The sequence below is a fragment of the Lampris incognitus genome, chromosome 13 (genome assembly GCF_029633865.1).
Source record: "Lampris incognitus isolate fLamInc1 chromosome 13, fLamInc1.hap2, whole genome shotgun sequence".
Taxonomy (NCBI): Eukaryota; Metazoa; Chordata; class Actinopteri; order Lampriformes; family Lampridae; genus Lampris; species Lampris incognitus.
In genome coordinates this window covers 17,348,482-17,374,342 of record NC_079223.1, presented here as the reverse complement: position 1 = coordinate 17,374,342, position 25,861 = coordinate 17,348,482, and the positions used below count along the sequence as shown (strand labels likewise).

The following is a 25,861-nucleotide window of genomic DNA, read 5'->3' as shown; positions in this document are numbered from 1 at the left end:
GCAATGTCCTTATCTGTAGTGCGAGGACAAGTACTCTTCACAGAAGACGATGTCTATTCAGCTTATCGCTCATTTGGGTGGCTCGCCAGCTTGTTTCCACAGCGCGCGGATGCAACGCTAAACCAATTCTTCAACCCCAACAAAAATGGCCAAGTCCTGTTCACCTAAGTAAAACACAATCCTCAGCACGGTAGATCGTGTGAAACAAGGAAAAATCATCCCCAAAACAAGAAAAATAAAGTTTGCAGCATCTAAAGTTACTTCTTTTCTGTTTTCTTCCTTTTCACTACTCGCTAACAGGCTCTGCTGTGCTCTTGGCGTTTCCCCTCCATTGCGTGGAGCTGGAGTTATTTGATTGGCTATTAGTCACATCGTTAAAGGAACAGTGCAACTATTTTAATACCATCGTTTTTAAACTTATGAACATTTTTAACAACATTTAAGATGAAACCATGAACTTGACTTATTTAGTTATTTATTAACTTATATTGCTCTATATGACTGTAAACCTTTTAAAGGATTTTGTTTACCTGGGCTACAGAAACTTCTCACAATGTACGGAGGGTTCCACCGGAAGTCCAGCAGTCTGAGACTCTACGATAAGCGAAAAGATGGGGGCTGGGCCGAGGGTCAGTGAGTGTCAGGGGCATTACCCAGGATGAACTGCTCAGTGAGCACCTCAGGCAGCAGAAGACAGACAGTGCAGGAGAAGAAAAAGAAGAGGAAGTATCATGGAAGATCACACTCCTCCATGGGATGTACTATTGACAGATAGAAGATGTAGCTGATCTTGAGAAATAATACCAGGGGCAAGAAAAGGCTGGACTGAAGGACAACACAGGCTTTGATCATAGCAGCACAAGAACAGGCACTCAGCATCAGATCCATTGAAACAGGGGTCTACCACACTAGACAAGACCTAAGATGCAGGCTGTGCAAAGATGCCCCTGATACAGTTGAGAAATTAGTTGCAGTGTGTAAAATGCTAGCTAGGAAAGCATACACCGAGGCATAACCAAGTGGCTGGGATAGTGTACAGGAACATCTGTACTGAATACAAACTGGAAGTCCCCATGTCCAAATGGGAGACACCGCCAAAGATGGTTGAGTCAAGTCAAATCAATTCTATTTGTATAGCCCAATATCACAAATTACAAATTTGCCTCAAGGGGTTTACAACAACACAAAATCCTGTCCTGAGACCCTCACATTGGATAAGGAACAACTCCCTAAAAAAAAAAAAATAACAGGGAGAAAAAATAGGAAGAAACTTCAGGGAGAGCAACAGGGGAGGGATCTCTCTCCCAAGATGAACAATGTGCAAAGGCTGTTGTGTTTACACAATTTACACAATACAACATTGAAAGAGGATAACAGAATTATAATGGAATTATACAAATTTTGAAGAATATGATGTGCAGGAGAGAATGGCAGAGAATTGAGAATGGCGTTAAGAATGGCAGAGTTAAGATCCTGTGGGACTTCAAGTTCCAGACTGACAACAAGGTGCTGGCTAACCAACCAGACATTTTGGTGGTTGACAAGGAACAGAAGACAGCAGTTCTGATCAATGTAGCAATCCTAAGTGACAGCAACATGAGGAAGAAAGAGCATGAGAAGCTGGAGAAATACCAAGGGCTGAAGGAAGAGCTACATCGAATGTGGAAGGTGAAATCCACAGTAGTCCCAGTGACAATAAGAGCACTAGGGGCTGCGACCCCCAAATTGCGAGAGTGGCTCCAGCAGATTCCAGGAACAACTTCTGAGGTCTCCATCCAAAAGAGTGCAGTCCTAAGACCAGCTAAGATACTGCTCAGAACCCTAAAACTCCCAGGTCTCTGGTAGAGGAGCCGAGCTTGAGGAAGACACACAATATATATAGCCCTTATTTGAACACCTGAAGCACTTCACGTTGAAGGCGGAAAACTCACCTCAACCACCACCAATGTGTAGCACCCACCTGGGGGGTGAACGGCAGCCATTTTGCACCAGAACGCTCACCACACATCAGCTTGAGGTGGAGAGGGAGGAACCATTGAGCGAATTACACGGGGGATGATTAGATGGCCAGATGGAGAAAGCTGGGGTGGGAATTTTGCCAGGACACCGGGGGACCCCCCCCCCCACTCTGCAATAAGTGCCATGGGATCTTTAATGACCACAGTGAGTCAGGAGCTCGGTTTAACACCTCATTCGAAGGACGGCATCTCCTACAGCACAGTGTCCCCATCACTGCACTGGGATTTTTTTTTTTTTTTTTTTGCCATTTCGCAGAGCCAGGGTACATGTTGGTATGGCTGCCGGCATGTATTGTATATGGGAACCTAAAGGGTTATCATATTACTGATGGACAGAAGAAAATGATTGCGAACATAAAAGACAGGATAAAGGAATTACATGCGGCAAGCCCTCTAAACGTCAAACGTCATTTCAACATTCATGACAGTGGCAGTGCATGGTATGTAACCTTAGCTGTAAATGTCTGCCATTAGTCCAGTTACTACAACAGACATAATCAATAACATGGTAGGCAACAGTTAACTACATGTACAGACCAGTCTTTTTTTAATAGTACTATGAGCATTTGTGACACGAGAGGTGAAACAAGAAAAAAGTCTGACTTTTGCCATCCACAACACTCATACTGTTTACTTGCATGGTCTACCTGTGTAGGAGACTGGGAGATGTCGATAAGATCATCCTGGTGGTCCTGGGGGATCTCCAGCGAGTTATTGTTGGCATCCGAGGGCTCTCTCTGCCCCTGACTCTCCTCCCCACTCCCCCCCTCACTGCCCTTAGAGAGAGACAGACCCTCGTCCACCATTTCCCTGTCTGTAGTCTCTTTACTGACTCTCTCTTTCTCTGCTATTCTCTCCCATGCTGAATCTTTCTCCATTGTTCTGTCCTGTTCTGACTGGTCTCTATCAGTGCCTGTCAGAGAGCTCTGGATGTCTGTTTCCTCTCTCCTGGCTGCAGTCCCAGTCCTTTTCACATCTCTTTTCCCTGTCCCAGTAGCAGACTCAAGCCTCTGCTCCTCTCTGTCCACCCTAGACGGAGGCCTCTGCTGGGCCGGCAGCAGTGGGGCATCCTGGTCAGGGTTGGGGCTGGAGAAGTCCTCTGGAGAAAGCTCTTGGCTAGGCTGAAGACCATCCTCTGCAGGTCTCTCCTCCACAGTGCACTCAGTCTGTCCTGGAATGAAATGACATGGAGAGGAGACTTGTATTGCGGATTTTAAGTGAAACATTTCTGACACCAGACCAACTGTAATCCTATCTTTATCCCTAATATCATACATCACATTCCTTCCTCTCTTGGAAATATTCACATACAGTATTTGACTTTATTGACATACTCAGTCAAGTTTTCATCATAACAAGGTAGGGCGCTGTTTTTTAATGTTAGAAATATTAGCATTTTAAAATTAGCATACTAAAATATGTACTATGGCACACTGTGAGGTCTAGCATGCAACTATGTGTTTCTGATAATATTTTACCACTTCAAATTTTGTATGTCCGTGGTAAAAATTGCATTTGGACCAAAAAGTCCGTCACAAGCCAACACGGTGATGACCCCTGGTCCAAAGACATATAAGTCAGGTGAATCGGCCGTACTAAATTGTCCCTTGGTGTGAATGTGTGTGTTGGCCCTGTGATGGACTGGTGGCCTGTCCAGGGTGTCTCCCCGCCTGCCGCCCAATGACTGCTGGGATAGGCTCCAGCATCCCTGCGACCCTGAGCAGGATAAGCGGTTTGAATAATGGATGGATGGATAGATGGATGGATGACATACTCAGCCGTAACCCCACATTATCACTCATGCTTTAGAAATATTTTCAAAGTTTATTTCAGTTTGTATAGCCAGTTCCACTCGCGAAATCTACTCACTGCAGTTAGTTGAGCCACATGCCATATGTTACATCAAGACAACTGGCAGTTCTCAAATCTCAGTTATGTAGCTAATTTATTGATCAAATGTTTGTCTGATGTACTGAAGCACATTGACAATAATCTTCCCATATTCCATCAGCTAACCTTTCCATGACTAATCATTAGTACATGAGGTCATAAATGAACTGGAAGAAATTGCTATAGCTGGCTGGCTGGCTGTTAGCTAGATACTTCTCTTAGCATATTTACTACAATGTTGATGTGTTACCGAAATAGGAAGTGAGCAATTTTCATTGTCTTGGGGGCCATTCAGGGCATTAGGGAAGAGGAACAGAGTTGCCACATTCTCTGAAATCTGACAATGCACTACATGAACGCACTATATGGGAAATGCATTTCCTCAGACTATCTGTACAAAAGGTTATATGGCAGTGGCTTAATCATGGTCATGACCTTGGAGTCAGACAAAGCAAAGCAAAGCAAAGCAAAGCAAAGCTGTTCAGTTTTTCAACTGAGATACCTCACATTCACATAAACTGTTGCATCTAATTTCAGCTCTCAGGTGTCTGATAAATAACTATGTTGTAGTAACCACATCTCATACATCCTATCGTACATCCTCACACTTTGTTAATTGAGGGTTAAGATTTAAAATCAGATAGTTATTACCTGGTTTAAGGGGTATTTTGTGTTCTGCAGAAAACGCTACAGAGAGTATATTTTTGAGGAACTCAAACATTGGAAATGTTCCTATTGATCCCTTTGCACTGACATTTTACAATAATTGTTAATGGTGTGACTTGGTCCCAGGGTGCATGTCAGTCTCAATACAGAATAGAAAAATGTAAGACAAATGGTATTTGCAGAACAAATCAAAGCCTAGCAATTTACCACTGCTGCTGCTGCTGAGTGAAATCATGTTAAATTTAATCTGAGCATAAGAAACCAGTTCCTATGGGACATACAGCCTAGGTCAAACCCAAAGATATTTCAGTTCTTCACCCTCTATCTCCTGAGGAAATGAGAGACGAAATAAATGTAGCACCTGTTTTTATGGCCAGAGCCGGAAGACGGATGTTTGTATTATGGCTCCGGATATAATACAAGCTTTTAAACAAGCTTTAGACAAATTTCCAGAAAAAAATAAGAGCATGTATCCTTCTTGTTGAAGATGAACCAAACAGCATAATTTTGTTAAAACACAGAGAGAGGTCAGCATTACCTTCTGTAGCCTTCACCTCATCTGACTTTGGACACTCCTGGATAGGGCAGAAACCAGAGACACGTCTTTTTACTGAAAAAATAAATCAATCAATCAGTCAGTCAATAAATTAACCAATCCGTAATGATCTCCTCACCACTCCAATGAGACCCGGATCAGTTTCAGTCTGTTTCACTGTCACCTGGATCACTGGACTGGGCCGGTTCTGTGCCAGCATTGTCATGGCAACACTGTCTGGCACTGTGCTGCTCTTCCTGTATTGAATTGGACAGATGGATGAGAGATGGAGAAAGAGTCATATTAAATGATAAGAGAGGGAGACGGAGAGAGAAAAATCGCTCGTCACTAGGGCTGGATGATGTTCAGGGGGGAAAAAAATCAACATTGTTATATTTCTGCTTTTTGCCATATGTATTGCTGTATTAAAGGGACATTTTACCAATGCTTTTGTGTACGTGCAGCCAGTATTGATGAGTAATGTAGTCGATTGAGGCAGTAAAGTCCTCACTGTGTACTATACAGTGACTACATGTACCGGCATGCATTGCTACATGCTGTTTTGAATCGTCGTCCATAAAATCCTATCCTAGTGTTGTGGGACGTCAATGTAGCTTAATTGAGAGAATGATGATGGGTTTTTTTTAACAGCGTCTTTAGAGTATATTAGAGTATTAGAAACCCTGCTGGAACTGTAGTTATTCCAGCCGCCAGCGGCCAGAATGAAACTGTTTCGCTGCCACTCCCCGGATGCAGAAATGATCAGGAAAAACTGCAGGTGTTTTTCATGCGCTATCCCTATTGCAGATACACAGACATGATTAAAGTTGAAAATCTGTGAATTTTTCCTTTAAAGAATAAAAAAACTTACATAATTTCACCAGAAATAGGTACGCAGCTTGTGACTTTCAGAGCTCCATTTGCAAATTATTTAGCATTCTAGCCATGATTATGGTGATTTTACAGCAGAAATCAGACTCAGACTGAATTATATTATTTGTCAGATACATTGGATTATTTTTTCAAGAGTAGTCAAATTTGCCAGATTTGGGGTTTTTTTTTTTTTAGCCTGTTTTACCGTGATGAATGGGCCCAAGTTGCCTTATCTCTTGCAATGTGGCTATTGCGCATATGTAAATTGAAATGTGGATTCTAAAAATCGATATATTTTTCAGCTCTACCCATCAAATGTTATTGCGCTCTAGTGCATGTCTATATAAAAATACATGTCACTCCATATTTCCGCAACTTCAAATTCTTGAATACCAACTAAAAGAGCCTGAACAAAAGAGATAGGGAAAACACAGCGTAGGGAAAACAAAGTGTTTAGACACAATGACAGTCCATCAGATTGCCGTTATTCATGGTATCATTCCAAGAGCAGGTCACAGCCTTTGATGTACCATTTCAAGACAGTTATTGCACTCAAATCCTGAGGGATCACCCTTATGCCCTACATTCTGAGATAAAAAAAAAACTGATCCGGGAGAAGCTCTCCATCCAGAGAAAAACAGCAACAACAAAAACAAAGGTGTGTTGAGTCATACAGTAACTATGCAAAAACTCAATGATCTCTTTGCGTAGTTTCCCAACACACAACCACGCCTGCTAAGTGGAATTCATCATGTCTGTAGTCGAGTTCAGAGATCCTTCAGCTTCTTCAGCTCAGGACCAAATTGAGTAAGGCCGGCCTCTTCCTGAGGTTTGGCCTCTTTAAAACATGTTCTTCTCACAGGCAAGCTTCCCAACAAGCCAACATTCCTGAGCAGGACTTACTGTTGATGTGCATGACCTTACCTGATGCTGGCAGGCAGGCAGGAGTCAGAGGCATTACTCTTCTTCTCAGGGGCCTTGCTGAGGTCTGAGAGGCTACTGCGGGCCACCGCCTCGCCCTGGTCAAACATCAGGTGCAGACGGTAGTTGGCCAGCTTGATGAGGATGAAGAAGACAGTGATGGAGGTGCAGTAGATGCTCAGTGCCATGGTGGTCGGTGGAAGGGCCTATGGATACATGGAGAGGTGATATTCATTTTTTTTAACCATAAGTAAGATAAAACAGCTGCACGTTTCAAACAGGAAAAGGGGGTGGTTGGGGTTAAATTAGTGTATGAGGCAAAAACTGGATGATCCCACAAGAGCATCCATACATCTTTAAAAAAAAGTGTAATTGTCCTCACATCTGCAGCAGGAACCAGGGGACATCAGGGCAAGACTTTTTCATTTGTCTCCGATCTTAGCTGCATGTTTTACAATGGAAACACACCAAGCTGGTTACTATGAGCATGGTACTAACCATAGGGTTTCCAATTGTGTACTGCAGTGGGACTGGAAGGGATGACCAAGATAAATTTAATTGATTGGTTGTTTGACTAATGAACTTTGTTGATTTCTAAATGGAAATTGGGTCATTAAAGTGTACAATATATATGGAATAAAAATCCCAATACCACAAGGTATAGAAAACGACCGAACTATGAGTTTGAGCATCTTTACCAGGATGAAACAGAATTTATTTTGGCTTGAAACTGCTCTTACTGTGCTAACTACAGATCGGTTCATATTTTACCTACATGCAATTTCATATTCCAGCAAAGATATTTAATAAAAGGTTTTCAAATATACAATTTCATAATGCACATCACTACATTTTTCTCATACAATGGATCTTGACACTACTGAAAAAATAACGTGTCTAACATCGTTAACATTGTATGGATATTAGAGAGCTACGTATATATCAAACGGAGACCCCTGCTCACAATATCTTGTTTTCAAAAACCTTAAGTGATTTTTATGAGATTTTTTTTTTATATGCATGAGAAGCAGTGGGCATCTTCATTTATGCCAAACGTACACTGCAGGACTTTCGAGACCCCGACAATGCACATTTTGGTGAGAAACCCTCCTTCTTTACCTTTTGTTTATTGTTTATGTTGCTTTCAGCAGAGACGCTCTTAAACCCCTGAGCTGTGATTTTCACATCCGAATCAGTTTCTGACTCTCGCCTCCTCTCACTCCCAGAGGGCTATTTTGGGATAAGCAGTGGCAATAATAGACTTCCTTTGACCAACTTCTCTTTTGTTTGTCAAAGAAAAGGTCTAAGTGGTAATGGGTAGCAAAGCAGACACATTCCTCATCTCATTTCCAGTTCTTCTACACAAAGGGACAATTTACTCAGTTTTAAAGTGGGATGTGGAGGACCGGTGAACGTTTTCCCCCCACATTTCATACAAAAACCGTATATTTCTCATTATTATATCTTTACATTTTTATTGGCAATAAACGGGATGCATGTCTTCTTCCAGCACCTCCAAAGTACTCCTGGTCTGATCTGTCCATAAGGGGCCCGGTGCAGATGTTTGGGGGGGGGGGGGATCCCAGAATCATAATCTGCAACGGAAAACTAGCTAATCCAGATGAAGTAGGTTAGTGTGCCAATATGCAACCATTACATGAGATTACGGAGACACACAATCAGCAGTTTGCTGCTATAATAACTAAGAGAAACAGAAGTCTATTATCGTGTGGTTATTGTTTGCGTGTTAGTTCGTGTGCACGCGCACGCGCACGCGTAAATCCCACCCATTTCACTGTTTCATGACTGACGTTGTCATTATCAGCCATGATGATGATGACTGAGGGCCAACTCAACACCCTCTTATTTGTTTGAACGCGCAGATGCGATGTCTGACATTCGCGTCGATTAGGCGAATAATTGGTGGATTAATCAGGGTCGCGCTTTCCACTGTATCCATTAAAGTGCGTCTCAGAGGGGTCCATCGCTATTATATCAACGAGCAGCCATGCGTTCCATCACTGCATGCGGGAAAATACTGCGACAGAATGCCATTCCCCTTGCTAGTATTTCCCTTATCTGCCAAACAAGGACTAACGTTAGGTCGCTGCAGGACAAGGGGTGAGCCACTGTCAACCCAACCCGGGAGATCATTTGTTATTCCGGGGGGCGAAACATGCGCCTTGGTTGTGTAAAAGAACTCGCGTGTAGAACCGTTACGTTACAGCAGCTTACTATGAACTACTCACACCCCCCTTCGCGTGGCCTCGAACGCAACGTTCTCGGCTCCAAACCCAACTCACCAGATGGAGAGACAGGGGCAGCATCAGCAGGAAGATCCAGAGATATAGATGGCACGAGTTGTTGAATTTGTTCTGGTCCGGGTCGTGGTACCAGCCCCCGGTTAGTGACGCCCAGACTCCCTGGCGCAGGGTCTGCACAACCTGGGAGCCCATCTCTCCTCCCGATCCGCTCCTCCCTTCCTATCAGCTCAGCCGCGATGGATGCTGCTGCTGCTGCTAGGCTACAATGGAGCGATGTCCATGCGCATGCTACGCGACCGCTACGCCTCCATGTTGGAGCGACGTCGAGCAGGCTGGAATGTGTCTCTCATGCCGTGGCCGCCCTCGGTGTTGTCCTCTCGGCTGTCTCCCATCCCAATGTCAAGTCGTCCATTGCTGCCCAAGTCCCCATCTTTGCCCTATTCTTCCGTCCCTCGCTCTCTCTCCCCGTGCGTACAGATGCGCCGCTTTAACCACTCCTCTCTCTCTCTCTCTCTCGCTCTCTCTCTCTCTCGCTCTCTCTCTCTCGCGCTCTCGCTCGCTCTCCCCCTCCCCCTCCGTCCTCCCTTTCCTCGCTATCCTCCTCTCTCACTAGTCGCCCAACGTAATGCGCACGAGCGTGCCCCCAGCATTTTGCAGGCAAAACATGCCTGTGAAAGAAAGGTTGATTTAAAAAAAAAATTTACGTCTATGGCCAGCAATATATAGAAACCAGCTCTGTAGGGGCTGATGAGCTCTAACACCCCCAGTATTTTTTTGACACAATCTCCTACCCCGCCTCCAAAAAATAGAAATAAAAATAAGAATAAATAAATAAAGCGAAATGATGTGCTTAGACAAATCAGAAAGGAGTTACCGAGTAGCCGTGTATATGTGAAGAACTGGGAAGAGCTTGGTTGTGTTACCAACCACCAAATGAACTAAATCAAACACAGGATGCGGGATTTTAGCTTTGTAACTTCACCAAATATACGTGACTTTAACCAAAGCCGTATGCTACTTCCATGTGCCGGTTTGGCCTTGGTTTGATAAACGTCCGACTGCTTTCAATATGTGCGCATTGATTGGGTCTCGTGTTCTGTTGTATTCTCAAGTATAAAAAATCATCAGAACAAAAAAAAAGCTATTTTATTTTCATGATAGCGGTCACGTTTTTGTCTTTCCATTTGAGGTGAGCGCCCACAATCATTTTTCATAAATTGGCGCCTGGTGGTCAGTAAACCTTAAAACACCTGTCACATTCTCGCTGGAAAGAATCTGTTTTGATATTTAAGGGAAAAAACACGCATTTCGGTAGAGAGAGAGAGAGAGAGAGAGAGAGAGAGAGAGAGAGAGAGAGAGAGAGAGAGAGAGAGAGAGAGAGAGAGAGAGAGAGAGAGAGAGAGAGAGAGAGAGAGAATGTGTATTGTGTTTGTCATTATAAGGTCTATTCTATTTCCATCATTTCCCTGAAGGCGCTCTCCCCTCACATTCCAACAGTGGCTCCGCCCTCCCACACGTCTGTCACTGTCACATGACGCGGAGGCCACCAATCCGCGGTCACCACAGCCGGAGCGAGAGCGTCCCTGGACCCGAGTCCGAGTCCCCACTGCTGGATCCGACAAGTCTGGCGTCGGCGATGGCGTCGTTAAAGGGGTCGCGCTGATCAAAATTGAACGGATTCGCCATAGTTTACTCTCGTATCAAAGTTTCCGATCCAAGATGATTGGTGCGCTGTCACGTCGTTCTACCGTCGACTGTTGTTTATACCGGCAGGATAAATAAGCTCGGGAATAAACGAAGCGAAGTTGCGGACCAACTTTTTCTCATATTAGTCAAGGGGCTGACCTATGCTAAGCTAGCTTGCCAGTAAGCTGAAAGTCTGGAATGTGATTTTAAGTATTGATAAAAGTTCACCAGCGAGCAAGAAAAAGTGACCTTTCAAAACCAGGCGAATAAATCTAGGTTGTGTGAGTGGTTTTAGAAAGCATCGCCGCTTGGAAATCCACTTATAGCTGATCTTGGAACAGGACGGTGCAGGTGCACCTCTTTACGGCACCTGCGAAACTTCGGTGCTCCATCTGTGGAAAGCTAACGCTAGCTTCAAACTTAGCATCGACCGAGAACGGACCCGATGTGAAGTTGGTGGTGTTTCAGAGCGCAAATAATATCTGTCAGCAACTGGTTTTGTTGTTTATTTGTTGTTTTTGTTGCTTTTTTCTTTCGCTGATATATCTTTAGCTGTCAACGCGGGCAAGTGATGACACTGGCGAAAAACGTTTCGCCTAACTTTAACCAGCAGCCTTGCTAGCTAGTTGACCGACAAAGGCACTGCGACGTGGATGTAGTCTCTCTCTCACTCGCTCTCTTTCTCGCACCCCCCCCCCCCCCATGGGATTTGGGAACAGTGTTGGACTTTGGCGTGTGTGAAAACGGGAGCTGGAACCTGTTCTCCCCCCGGTGGACCCTGCAAAAGTGACTCAAGATTCTCATAAGTTTACACTAACCCGGTTTTGAAGTTTAGATTTTGTCTAAGGAGCTTTGCACCCTATGGTGCGGCAACGGCCACCGAGAAATGGATGCATCTCAGGCCGCTTTCCCAAACGGTGAAGGGCGGCCGGGCGGCGGTGAGACAGAGGAGCATGTCTGGACACACTCTCCGGTACGACGCGCATGGGGCCACTCCGCTCCGCTGTGCCCGACGAGGTCCCTCTGGACCGCAGCGTATGACTACGAGGCCAGCGGGGAGGACGAGCTCAGCCTCCGGCGAGGGGACGTAGTGGAGGTCCTCTCCAAGGACGCCGCGATCTCGGGGGACGAAGGCTGGTGGACCGGTAAAATTAACCACCGGGTCGGAATCTTCCCGTCCAACTATGTCACCTACCAACCTGCTATCTACCGGCTCCCTGCCGCAGGGGGCTCGGTAGGAGCGCCTGAGCACGTCCCAAACTCGCCGGTCCAAATCGATTTCAGTGAACTTGTTCTAGAGGAGATTATTGGCGTGGGCGGTTTCGGTAAAGTTTATCGGGGAACGTGGAGAGATCAAGAAGTCGCCGTTAAGGCGGCCCGGCAGGATCCCGATGAGGACATCACGGCCACCGCAGACGGTGTTAAACAAGAGGCGAAACTTTTCTCCATGCTACAGCACCCCAACATTATCAAGCTGGAAGGAGTGTGTTTGGAGGAGCCCAATTTATGCCTGGTCATGGAGTATGCCCGTGGTGGCACCCTCAACCGGGTGTTGACCGGAAGGCGGATTCCCCCGCACATCCTGGTCAACTGGGCCGTTCAGATCGCACGCGGGATGCACTACTTACACGAGGAAGCCGTGGTACCAATTATTCACCGGGACCTGAAGTCTAGCAACAGTAAGCACGGAGAGAATGAGACACGTGTGTGTGTGTGTGTGAGGGAGAGGGAGAGCATGGGGGGGGGGCTTCAGAAGCAACGCTAAAGCCAGGCCGGGCCATCACAAACATCATCCACCTGTTGATAATGCAGCACATGCATCTGGTTTTGTCTAACTGCATGCTGAGTTATTTTGTGTTTGTTGCCAGGGTCTGAATTGGGTATGGTTAAAGTTATTCACCAATTCCTTTAACCCTGTTAGAGATAAGTGGTTAAGTCACTGCCACTCTCCCTCCTCGCCAGACACATGGCCTCGTTTCGTTGGTACAACTGTGCAGCTAATGTAACTGTACATCTGATTACCACTCAGGCTGAAAGACATCCAACAAACTATTCAACACAATTGAGAAATGTGAATTATTTCAATTCATTGCTGTAGATTAGACTGGAAACGGTGTCTCTAAAGCATTTGAATAAGATTGCTTAAGTTTCAGAATCCGTATGATTCCAGTTTGGGATGTGTATGTGATGTTCCTTTATCAGGTCAGAATTGTCAGACTTCATAGTTGTTTCGTGCTCCTTTATAACACCGCACCGTGCTGCTCTGCCTCTAACTAGTAACTAGGGAAAGCATGGAAGAGAGTTTTGTGTTACTGTGTGCGGTAGTGATTGAAGTGTGTGTGTGTGTGTGTGTGTGTGTGTGTGTGTGTGTGAGAGAGAGAGAGAGAGAGAGAGAGAGAAAGTCCATGAGTGTATGAAGTGGTGGGGGAAGACCCTCAAGAGGATGTGAAATAAGGTTAGAGTTTGCTCAGCTGGGCTGCCCTCCCTTCCCCCATCCATCCTTCATCTTGTAACTAACACACACACATTTTCTCAGTCCCCCCCCCCAATGTTCAAACAAAGCCTGTGATTTACTAAATACATACACATTGGTCCACACCATCAGGCCATGTGCCCTGGCCAACCAAATGCTATTGAGCTGACACATGAGGTCAAAGAAAACAACTTAGTCAAACAGGAGCAGAATTTTGAAAGTGTACACACATAAATTATTAGACACATCAATTCAGTTAAATGTCAAATGCACATGGTTCATAAGGTGTAATAACTAATTCACGGAGAAATTAACCCATGCTTTCAAAGCGTCCTACATTTATTCACTCTGTGTTGATGGTTGGGAATACCATATGAAAACATGGCTTCCTTTTGAACTTTTTGCCCCCATTTTACAAACATCTGGGTAGCTTATCCGGGCCACTCAATTGAAGTAGGTAAGTGAGATAGGCATATGTCCTGTACTTGTTGCTACAACTAGTGGCAGTGATGACATCTCTCCCTTGCAATGCTGTAGCCCTCAATTCCCATATTGAATAATAAATGGACTGGACTGATAAGACACTGAGTTTGAGTCATGAACCTACTGTTACTGGCTATTCACCTCCCCTGAGGTGAATGTGTGTGTGTGTGTGTGTGTGTGTGTGTGTGTGTGTGTGTGTGTGTGTGTGTGTGTGTGTGTGTGTGTGTGTGTGTGTGTGTGTGTAACATGACTCTGAGCACTATCACTTTGCCCAAAGAGACTCTTATCAGCCCAGGGCAGTGTGGAGAGTGCATCTGGTATGAGGCTGTCTGTTAATCTCCAGTTCTGAGAGACAGAAAGGGAATCAGAGAACTTGTACAGACATAGCATTCCAAATACACTCACAGACACATTTACTTAAGCTATTCTCGATTAACAGAATAAGACAATCTAAATTGTTTTTATTGAGACGAATACTCCCTTTTCACACTACATAGTTCTTTGGGGCTCAGCCTTGTTCATATTGGGAATTTTCTCAAGTTTCAAATTCAGGGATTGTTGATTAAAAAAAAAACCTTTCAGATCATAATATCAAATCCCGCTTTTTCCTACAAAGCCTCCTTCAAATACATAGTGTGGGATCTCTGTAGAATAGAGTAGGGCCATGCTAACCAAATGTGGGCATTCTCACAGTAGCTGGTGATGTTTCATGTCCCTTGAATGTATGATGTTCTATGTATGAGAGTCCAGCGCCACTATCAACGGAAAAACTGGTAACTGAAATATAGTGATATTGTTTTTTTGCATTGCACTTGCAGATGCAGAGACCTATTGGTAGGCTTATGTCTATTAACACATTTGGATAGATTTTCCCATTTGCCTGCACCCAGGGCATCACACGAAAATAGCTCAATGCACCTACGTCTGTGCTTAGATGTGGTCTGAGCTGGGGGAGGCATAAGCGCAATTGCAAGTGAAAATTGACATCAAAATTGTACTATACTACAGATCTGCATTAACGCACCCCCAACTGCCCCCACCACACCCATCTTGACGCTAACGGGTTCCTTTTCAAGCCACAAAATTACTTAACAGACGCAGGTGAGAAAGGTTCACCTTGCACTTGAGGAGTTTCCCAACAATCCTGCATTTGCGTATCCATCGGCTTTGTGCCAGCATGAAAACAGAGTCCTTGGTTTTTTTTTCTTCTTCAGTGGTAGTTGACACCAGGAATATGCCTCCACATTGTTGACTTGTAATCTCTGTCTGTCACTGAAGTTAATTTGGTCACTAGTGTGATGTCTTAAAGGATAAATGAACAAACTACAGTGTCTCAAGAGGACCAAGCGGTTTGCACAACTGAGGGATTTATTTTTCTTCATTGTATAAACAGATTAAATAATTTAATTTTCCCTAAAAAGAGATTTTTGGATAGCTTTTTTTTTTTACACAATACACATGTAAGACTGAAATGTCGCGGTCAGAGGGCAAATTTACTCACATTTGATACTTAGCAGGTGTTAATCTTGCTCCCATGGGCTAACCGCTAGAATTATTTCTTAAGAGGCCTGCTATGTATTTTTTCCCTCTTTTTTGGCCAATTAGCAGTTTCATTGGCCCTGAGTGATCTGTATCATAGTTTGATCACATTCAGACAGTACCCTTGGATCGTTTGCTGTTGCTTGTGGTAATATCAGGTTGTGAACAGTAGTGGCATGAGAACAAACTTGTAACATTAGCCCACTGTGGAAAATTGATAAATGCAATGTTTAAATTACAGACATGCTAAACATTGTTTAGCATGTCTGTAAATTAGTATGTTGCATGTTTAGTAAACATACAACATAACATCCTAATTGACAGGAAATTGAATCACTTCATCTGGACACAATGTTTATTGTGAGAAACGTTTCATCACTCATCTAAGTGACTTCTTCAGTCTCAACTGACTGCAGGTATCCTCACCCTTATAAACAGCACAGTGGCATAATGACCGAAAAACAACGATCAATTTCATATGCACATTACCGTGACCATTAACTAGAATTAAAATGGCCATATGTACTACTCGCAAAGAATTGGGGAATAGTTGTAATCACAGCATTGTAAGATGGCGACAGATGTGCTCTTAGCCCCCCCCCCCCCCCCCCCAGTTCAGGGATGGTTGTTCCCTGTTCACATAGATGACCTCTTTGACTCCCCGTTCAAACCAGCATTCCTCCCTATCAGGGATGTGCACATCATCATTCTTGAAAGAGTGGTCACTGGCCTGTAGATGGGTGTAGACCGCAGAGCCCTGCCCTGACGTGTTAGCCCTTCTGTGTTGTGTCATCCTCTTTGCCAGCGTGTGTTGCGTTTCCCCGATGTACAAGTCAACTGATTCAACTTTCTGTGACCCCATATGAACCCACATTGTGTCGTGCTAATGTGCTAAGAATTTGCTGCATGTTGATCTATGCTATCTGTATTTTTCACCTTCATATCCCAGAATCGTTTTATAGATTTCTGAAGATTTGATAAAATAATCAAGCTAAGCTAGCAATGCTTGTGTGTTCCTCAGCCGCTACTGGCCTCCACTCTGCAATCTACAGCATCCTACGCAGTCTTTTAGCTTTGTCTCTACAGCTTCTGCTTTGGAGCTTTGTGTTGTGCCATCCTCTTCGCCGGCATCTGTGTGGTTTCCCCGATGTACAATTCACAGCAATTCTTCCAGCACTTAACAGCATACACTATATTGCTCTGTTTATGCCAAGGGACCCGATCCTTGGGGTGGACCAAGTTCTGGCGCAAAGCATGCTGCACCAGAAATTGGAATTTAATTCCTCCTCATCGCTTTTTTTTTCACCCGTTGCTCTTCCCTAGATCTTTTATTTTTAGTTTCTGCTGAAGACTGAGCCTGAGGAGGTCTGCCATTGTTTTACGTTCCGAAAGGCATTTGGGTGGTATATATTAGATTAGACTGTCAGCTGTATTCGACAAAGTGAACCACCACATCCTCCTCTCTACCCTTGAGGGGCTGGGTGTCATAGGCTCTGCACTCTCAATGTTTGCATCCTACCTGACGGGTCGCTCCTACCAGGTGACATGGAGGGGATCTGTGTCGGAACCTCGCAGACTGACTACAGGCATTCCACAAGGTTCGGTTCTAGGTCCTCTCCTGTTCTCCCTGTACACGACATCCCTGGGTTCTGTTATTCGCTCGCATGACTTCTCTTACCATTGTTGTGCCGATGACACCCAGCTGATCTTGTCTTTCCCTCCCTCTGACACACAAGTAGAGACATGCATTGCTGCATGCTTGACTGGCATCTCGGAGTGGATGGCGACAAACCACCTGAAGCTCAATCTGGACAAAACAAAGCTGATGTTCCTCCCGGGGAAAGGTTGCCCGCAACGAGACCTGGCCATCACCATTAACAACACTGTGGTGATGCCAGCTTGGACTGCGAGGAATCTGGGTGTGATCCTGGACGACCAACTGTCGTTGGCTGCAAATGTTGCATCGGTTGCTCGCTCCTGCAGATTTCTCCTCAATAACATCAGGAGGATTCGCCCATTCCTCACTGACAAGACGGCACAGGTGCTCATCGAGGCTCTAGTCATCTCCCGGCTGGACTACGGCAACTCCCTCCTTGCTGGTGCCCTGGCGTCGGCCATCAGACCTCTGGAGCTTGTTCAGAAAGCTGCAGCTCATCTGGTGTTCAACCGCCCTAAGTTCTCCCACACAACTCCCCTTTTCATGTCCCTACACTGGCTCCCAGTAGCTGCTCGCATCCAGTTTAAGACTCTGGTGCTAGCCTACAGGCCAGTGAAAGGAACAGCTCCTTCCTATCTCCAGGCCATGGTCAAGCCCTACACCCCCGCCTGACCACTTCGCTCTGCTGCCTTGGGACGCCGGGTTGCCCCGTTGTTCAGAGGCCCCTGCAACCGATCGACCCGGTCACGGCTCTTTTCTGTCCTGGCCCCACAGGGGTGGAATGAACTCCCCACTGACGTCAGGACAGCCGAGTCGCTGCCCATCTTTCAGCGCAGGTTGAAAACTCACCTCTTCAAGAACTACTACCCTGTTACTTGATCTTAGCACTTATTGTATTCACTCATTTAAAAAAAAAAACTTTCTTGCGCTTTTACTTGAACACTGGTTTTGCTCTTAGATGCTTGTTTAGAGAGAAGATGCACTTATGACCTCTGATGACTAGTAGTTCTCCTGATTTCCTACGTTAAATGCACTTATTGTAAGTCGCTTTGGATAAAAGTGTCGGCTAAATGACTGTAATGTAGAAGTTTTGGAGCCAGACATCTAGTGGCTATGGTGGAACTGCAATTCAAGGCACTTGCACATTGGCCTCAAATTTCAGCCCCTTATGGTTGCCACTTGGTCTCAATACGTTAAATTTTGAGATGTTTGAGATACTTTTATTGATCCCCATGGGGAAATTACGCTCTGCATTTAACCCATCCTAGCTCTGTAGCTAGGAGCAGTGGGCAGCCTCCGTGCAGCACCCGGGGACCAACTCCAGTTCATCTTGCCATGCCTCAGTCAGGGGCACAGACAGGAGTACTAATCCTAACATGCACGTCTTTTTGATGGTGGAGGAAGCCAGCACCCGGAGAAAACCCACTGCAGACACGGGGAGAACATGCAAGCTCCACACAGAGGATGACCTGCATAGACCCCCAAGTTCGGACAACCCGGGGGTTTGAACCCAGGACATTCATGCTCTGAGGCGACAGCGCTAACCATTGCGCCACCGTGCCACATATTTTAAATGGAAATGTTCACACGTTCTAAAATTCATTTCTCAAGACAGGACATATTTGAGTTTAGAATACAGGCTTGTTTAGAGTTTAGAATACAGGCCAGTTCATATCACTGATATGAACTGGCCTGAGAATATTGTTTCAATCACATGCTGTGTCTCTTTGCCTTTTAATCTAACTGCCCAAATCAAACCCAAATTTAACGACAAATAATGATAAACAGAGGCGACATTCTTTTTTCTCTTTCTTTTTTTTTTTTAATAGTGAAATTGTACTAGCCCAGCTACTTGATTTCCTTAAATTCCTAGTGGTACTGGTGCCTCATAGTGCATCCTGAACTGTGCCCACATGTGAAGTTGTGAATCAGACTCACATAATTGTACATTATTGAGTGATCACCAGGACAGCTTGGTTTTTTGTGTTTGTGTCATATTCTGCAAATGACAATGCCACGCAATGACAATGTCACACTATTTAAAATTAAATGACATAATTTCAAAATAGACTGCCTTCACATCTCTGTTAAGCCTTGATAGTATAGGCTATTAACATATGTCACATTCAGTCATTTTGAGAGGGAAAACACTGCATATTTTATTGCTTTAAACACCTTTACTGTGCAAAAAGATCTTTTAATCTGCTTTTCCTTCTCTTTGATATGCACTTCTCGGTGCACCGCTTGATTAATGGGATGTGTGCATGACTTAAAATATTTAATTTTTCTAACAGGACCTTTAGCCACTTTTAAACATACATTCTGTAACATGGCTTCAGTGACCTTTTCAGTACTGCTGATGGGTTTTATTTTTTTGTGTGGAGGATGCCATTTATTTTATCATAGATTGTGGTATCACTAATTGTACCACACAGCTACTTCTTGATCTCATCCTCTGCTTGGACTGGAAGAAGCTCTCTTATTTCGAGGTCAGTCTGATTTTCAGACATTTTTAAAGACCCCCCCCCCCCCCCAATGAAAATCAATTTTTTAACCTTGTTAACATGTACATGTGGTTTTAGGGTAATGTTACAAGACCTATCAAGAGCAAAATAAGCAGTCAATACTATGGCTGAGCATGAACATATCTGCTTTGAAACTGCAGTGTACCAAGGACAGTCTCAAAAAATGGATTCAGACAGACGGGGTTTCATACGTCACAAACCTAAGGAATCAGTCACGTTAATAATGGACGAGGTGGTGCTTTACATATTATGTGCACCTGTGATGGCGATGCGATCCAGAGGAGAAGCAAGGTGTAGCTGCTTATCATAATTTTGCCAGCTATAAGTTTCACTACTTTCAAAACGATGACAGACGTGTCTTGTTTTTGGCTGCAAATTTACAAAAGGAGAGACTGCTGGGATAGGCTCCAGCGTCCCAGCGAACTTGAGAGCAGGATAATCGGTTCAGATAATGGATGGATGGAGACAGTGAGCCTTCATTTTTTTTTACCAAAGGATCCGAAAATCCGATAGAAATAGGCAGTTTATTTGGAAAAATTGTAATGTTCTAGCCAAATTTCCAGAGAAAACAGAGGTTTGCAGTAGCCATTTTCAATAGCAATGTTTTGAAAATGTATCACAAAAACAGATGGGTTTTGCCACAAAACTTACATCGAAGCCCAATGCTGTGCCATCCATTTATCCTGGGAACACAGCGAGTATGAGCCAGCATGTTGGGCACTGATTTTCTTCCTCTTTCGCCAGAGACTCTCTATGGTGTTAAAAGCGCCCCCCCCCCCCCAATAGCACAAGTGAGTGTTTATCTTTACACGGTAGATGATTTTGTCAGAGCTGGTGAGCGGGACCAAGGTATTAGCAACTCGTTATTAGCTGATTGATAACGTAGTCAAGCTGAAGGCTAGTGTTACCTTTTACTGTTGCGTTTCTAACTTTGCATAGAGAGTGATACATCAAATAATTACCATTCTGATAAGTCCATTTGTATGACGCAGCTGTGATAAATAAGTCTGTTGTGACAAGGGGGTTCGGACAGAGGGACGGCGGCAAATCTCATCAGTCACAGATTACGACACATGAGGGTTGGGACGATACTGGATCAAATTCTGAATCGTTTGATATGGTCTTCACGGTTCGAGACGCTCCCCATTTCGCGGGAACGACTAGGATTTCACTCCTACCTAAGACGACCATGGGCAGTCAAAATGACGGCCGGTTTTTAAACTCCATATTCTGTCACGATAAATACCCAATTGAGATATTAATGCACTGCATATGTTATTATGTCTGTTAGGAAACGACTGACATCAAAATTAACATTTTAACAACTTTAATACTGTATAGCGAATTCAGGGGGCAGCCGGGAATCCGCCGCAGCCGGGACGCGAACCCGGGTCGCCCACCACTACGTTAACCAGTCGACTAAAGGGTCTGACCCGTTAGCCAACGGGCTAGTGAATCGACACATCCGTGATCATTACAATACTATTTTTAAAACAATTTAAAATCACCGCTGTCCAACACCTGTAAATACTGCAACGCCTCTGTAGTAGTCATGGTGAAACGGCGGCTTTACCCAGACATGTTGGAAATAATACCTGAAAAACAAAACGGAAAACACATATTTCTAAACTAACAAATGTAACAAGGCCTAAAAAACGTGAAATGTAAAAAGGAACTGAACGTTGCAAAGGAAATAATGCGAACAACACATGTCGTAAATAGTAACATCATGCACATGATGACACGCAAATTACATGGGGTCATGTTGACCGCTCATGGTTGTTTTAGGTACATCTTATCATAACTTTGTTGTTGTGCCATTGATCTAAAACTAATTTTAATGCAAATTTTAGGGGCGGCAGGTGTGTTGCTCCCCCTCCCCCACACACAAAGTTATTAAACTTTGAAAAGCCAAAGCGGTCAAAATGACCGCCTTGGTCGTTCTAGTACTTTTTAAAGCTTAAAGTTTTAAATAAAGCAATTCATCACCTTCTTAGAATAATGGCCTAAGTAATATTTTCAAGTTTTTCAAAAAACAGAATAAACTGAAACAAAATTTGTCAGTTTATTCTGTTTTTTGACAAACTTGAAAATATGACTTAGGCCATTATTTTAAGAAGGTGACAAGAATAAACTGACAAATTTTGTTTCAGTTTCAGTTTATTCTGTTTTTTGAAAAACTTGAAAATAAGACTTAGGCCATTATTTTAAGAAGGTGACGAATTGTGTTGCACACCAAAAGATGGCACAAAAATGTTAGAACTTTTGCACTTGCATTACGTTTGAATATGTGCCTTGATAATGCCAAAATGTTGGGCCTAATTCTTATAATAAATGAAAAATATAGAACTGCAATGGTGTTTTGTCTCTTGCTTACTAAGGCATCCACTGTATCGTATTGAGTTGAAATTGTGAGACGTATCGAACCGTGAGATTTTTGAATCGTCCCACCCCTATGGCACATACATACAGACACAAAGAGTAGACGGAGCTGGCCACAGATCTGGCCGGCACGGAGAGCTTTGCCAGTCTCTCCCCGGCACACCTCACGCCCCTTCCTCCCTTCCCCGGCTCTGCTTCCTGGCGGTGAATGCCAACCAGCGGTAGCCCCACCCAGCGTGCTGTGCTGTCTGTGGCACATGAGGAATCGCCCTCGATCCCGTGCCCACGACCCAGCACTATCCCGCGGTGTCGGCCAGCTCCGGCTCTCCCTCCGTCTCTCTTTGTCCATGCCAACCTGCTGTCTCTCTCGTCTGTCTCGGTTGTCTGGTACATTCGCCTCTGCCCAATGTGGTGGTGGTGAGGCTCCACTTGCCATGCTGGCCCATGAGAGCAATCCGGTGGCCCAGCAGGAAGGATAAAGGCTCCACAATCATGCCAACTCACCTTCTCCTCCTCACTGGTGCTAACAGGCCAAAGCGACCCTTGTCCAATTTGCTCTTCTTTGGATTCGGTTTCCGGATTGAACATGTATGGCTGTATTACGCCTATGTAATACAGCCATACATGTTCTGGCAAGTTGTGTAGTGTATAGTAGCAAGCAAAACAGAAACCAAGCAGAGGTTACTCTGATCGATAAGCAGAGTCGACAGTGAGCAGGTATATGCACTGCAGGCGCGATTGGGGGAGATTTGAATTGAAGGCGGGGATAATTTGCAAATTCATATTCTGGATTTTTTTAGTTAGCAATGGGTAGTTGTGATTTTCAGGATTTAAACAAGATAATTAAACTTATTTTGCAGGAAAAAAAAACACATCAGACTATTTATTATATCAAGCAGAGCATTTTATGTCTTAAATCATGACCAGAGAGGGACTTTAAATGTTACAGAAAGTTGAATCAGTTCATCTGGATACAACGTTTATTGAGGGAAACTTTTCATCACTCATTAAGGTGACCTCTTAAGTCTCACCTGACTGCAGGTATCCCCACCCTTATAAATGGCACAGTGGCAAAATGACCGAAAACAACGATCGGTTTCATATGCAATTTGACGTAACCATTACCTAGTTACATTGGCCATGATAATAATAATCATTACATTTATATAACGCTTTTCTAGACACCCAAAGCGCTTCACATTGAAGGGGTGAACTCACTTCAACCACCACCAATGTGTATCACCCACCTGGGTGATGCACGGCACCATTTTGCGCCAGAACACTCACCATGGAATAGTTGCAATCACAGCATTGTAAGATGGTGGAAGTTGTACTCTTAAGCCCCCCCGGTTCAGGAATGGTCTTTCCCTCTTCACATAGATGGCCTCTTTGACTCCCCGTTCAAACCAGCATTCCCCTCGGGGATGAATACAGTATTCTGATTTCAAGGATGTGCACATCGTCATCCTTGAAAGAGTGGCCACTGGCCTGTAGATGGATGTAGAATGCATAGATAGATGTAGAAGTCCTGGCCTGACAAGGTAGCTCTTCTGTGCTGTACCATCCTCTTCACCAGCGTCTGTGTGATTTTCCCAAAGCACAATTCACAGCAATCCTCTCGGTACTTAACAGTGTACACTATATTGCTCTTTTTGTGCTGGGGGACCCTATCCTTGAGGTGGACCAATTTCTGGTGCAAAACATGCTGTGCCAAAAATTGGAATTCAATTCCTCCGCATTGCTTTATTTTTGTTGCTGTTCCCTAGATCTTATATTTTTATTTTCTTCTTAAGACTGAGTCTGAGGAGGTCTGCCATTGTTTGATGCTCCAAAAGGCACTATATTGCTCTGTTTGTGCTGGGGGACCCGATCTTTGGGGTGGGCTAATTTCTGGCACAGTGTGTTTTGGGTTTTGAAAGCAACTGAGACGTGGTGTTTGGGAAAATAACACGTCTCAACTGTTCTGAAACTCCCACCACATATGGTATCACCACTGGTTTACGCTTAGGCAGCTGTTGTCCTCCTCCTCTCTTGAATCGGCTGGTGCACTATGTGAAGAGGGAACGACCATCCCTGAACCAAGGGGGGGGGGGGATCTAAGAGTACATCAGTTGCTATTTTACAATGCTGTGATTGCAACTATTCTCCAATCCTCTTTGAATAGTACACATGGCCACTGTAACGCTAGTTAATGGTCATGGCAATTTGCATATGAAACTGATCATTGTTTTCGGTCGTTATGCCACTGTATTGTTTATAAGGGTGAGGATGCCTGCCGTCAGTTGAGACTGAAGAGGTCACTTTGATGGGTGATGAAACTTTTCTGTCAATAAACATTGTATCCAGATGATCTGATTCAACCTTCTGTGATTTCCTTACCAGAATTATGAGTATGCATAAAGAATTTAAATATGCTCTTTTGCTAGTTTACAAATAAATGTCCTGCCTGAAACATATACCTGTCATGGATTCATCCCTGTGTTGGTTTACTCTCTCCCATAAAAGACTTTTACATATTGATATGGCAATCTTACGGCTGTTGTTCAAACTATCGTCATTCAGAAATATTTCTTAAATGCTACTAGGTCAAATCGACAAATTGCTATTACAGCTTTCCCATGATATTGACTGTGGCTCACACTCACACATGAGCCCAACACGTAAAATTGCCGAATTATTTACAGATTAGGCTGCATGTGTGAGTGGAGTTTTTGGGATACCTTGAAAATAAAAAATTGTATTCATAAATCTTAATTTCTACACCTTAAATTATTCTCTTGGCAGTTGCTAATATGGGCACATTTTCTTAATTACCTATCTACTTTAAATGTCTAATGTTCTTTCAAAAAATGGTTCCAGTAGGGTGTCCGGGTAGCGTAGCGGTCTATTGTGTTGCCTACCAACACGGGGATCACTGGTTCAAATCCCCGTGTTACCTCCGGCTTGGTCAGGCAGCCCTACAGACACAATTGGCCATGTCTGCGGGTGGGAAGCCGGATGTGGGTATGTGGCCTGGTCGCTGCACTAGCACCTCCTCTGATCGGTCGGGTTGCCTGTTCAGGGGGGAGGGGGAACCGGGGGGAATAGCGTGATCCTGCCACGTGCCCCTTGGCGAAACTCCTCACTGTCAGGTGAAAAGAAGCGGCTGGCGACTCCACATGTATCGGAGGAGGCATGTGGTAGTCTGCAGCCCTCCCCGGATCGGCAGAGGGGGTGGAGCAGCAACAGGGACAGCTCGGGAAAATAGGATAATTGGCCAAGTACACTTGGGGAGAAAAACGGGGGGGCAAAAAAAAAAGGCTCTAGTTATTTATCAACAATCACGAATACTTATAAATATAAAACATTATGATTGCTGCAAAGTGGATTTCTTTTTTCTACCTGATGTCTACATGCCAATTTTTAAGCATGGTTTGATACGAGTACTACCCTGGAAAGTTGAGACTTGACTAAAATCCCTGCATGATGTCCTAGTGCCCATATCCCCAACATCCTTAGGTCCTGTCACAGTTCAGCGACTCTGAGATGCTGTAAGGCACCCGAACTGCTCTTTTTATCATCTGGTGAAAGATTTCTAGTTCGCAGCAGCTGCAGGACAACAGTAAAGAAATTTGCATGGCAACTTTATCACGTCGGTAGAGTGTACTTCAGACCACTACTAGAAGTTACATTTTACATCTTAAACCCCATAAAAGTGAATGAACGGAGCAACATTTTGAATGTTTCAGCCAGTAATTGGGGACCTCCACCATTCTGAAACTGTCTTGTCATAATGATTTTAAGCAACAACAATGTACCGTAAAATTTTTTATATAAATAAACTCGGAGGTTCTATTTTGTGTATTCATTGGAAGTCAAATTTGTTTTAGGGTTTGAGACATTTTGTCAGAGTAGGTGTCCCTTTGTTCCTCTTTGGCGTCTCATCTTCATGTGTGCATGAGATCGGCCA

General features: G+C 44.2%; 2 protein-coding genes across 2 annotated transcripts in view; one reads left to right on the top strand and one right to left on the bottom strand.

The window, feature by feature from the left end:
• The window catches only part of pcnx2 (pecanex 2), a 52,272-nt gene extending 42,903 nt beyond the window's left edge, over positions 1 to 9,369 (bottom strand). The window contains exons 1-6 of the mRNA XM_056291800.1: positions 9,207 to 9,369; positions 6,907 to 7,109; positions 5,249 to 5,366; positions 5,113 to 5,149; positions 3,054 to 3,189; positions 2,666 to 2,846 (exon numbers count right to left, since the gene is read on the bottom strand). Coding sequence (XP_056147775.1) covers positions 2,666 to 2,846; positions 3,054 to 3,189; positions 5,113 to 5,149; positions 5,249 to 5,366; positions 6,907 to 7,109; positions 9,207 to 9,359 — 828 coding nt within the window. The 5' untranslated portion in view covers positions 9,360 to 9,369. The remainder of the gene's footprint in view (positions 1 to 2,665; positions 2,847 to 3,053; positions 3,190 to 5,112; positions 5,150 to 5,248; positions 5,367 to 6,906; positions 7,110 to 9,206) is intronic.
• Positions 9,370 to 11,532: 2,163 nt separating this feature from the next.
• map3k21 (mitogen-activated protein kinase kinase kinase 21) overlaps positions 11,533 to 25,861 on the top strand; it is a 43,010-nt gene continuing 28,681 nt past the window's right edge. Inside the window, exon 1 of the mRNA XM_056291946.1 lies at positions 11,533 to 12,532. Within this exon, the coding sequence (XP_056147921.1) occupies positions 11,740 to 12,532 (793 nt within the window). The 5' untranslated portion in view covers positions 11,533 to 11,739. The remainder of the gene's footprint in view (positions 12,533 to 25,861) is intronic.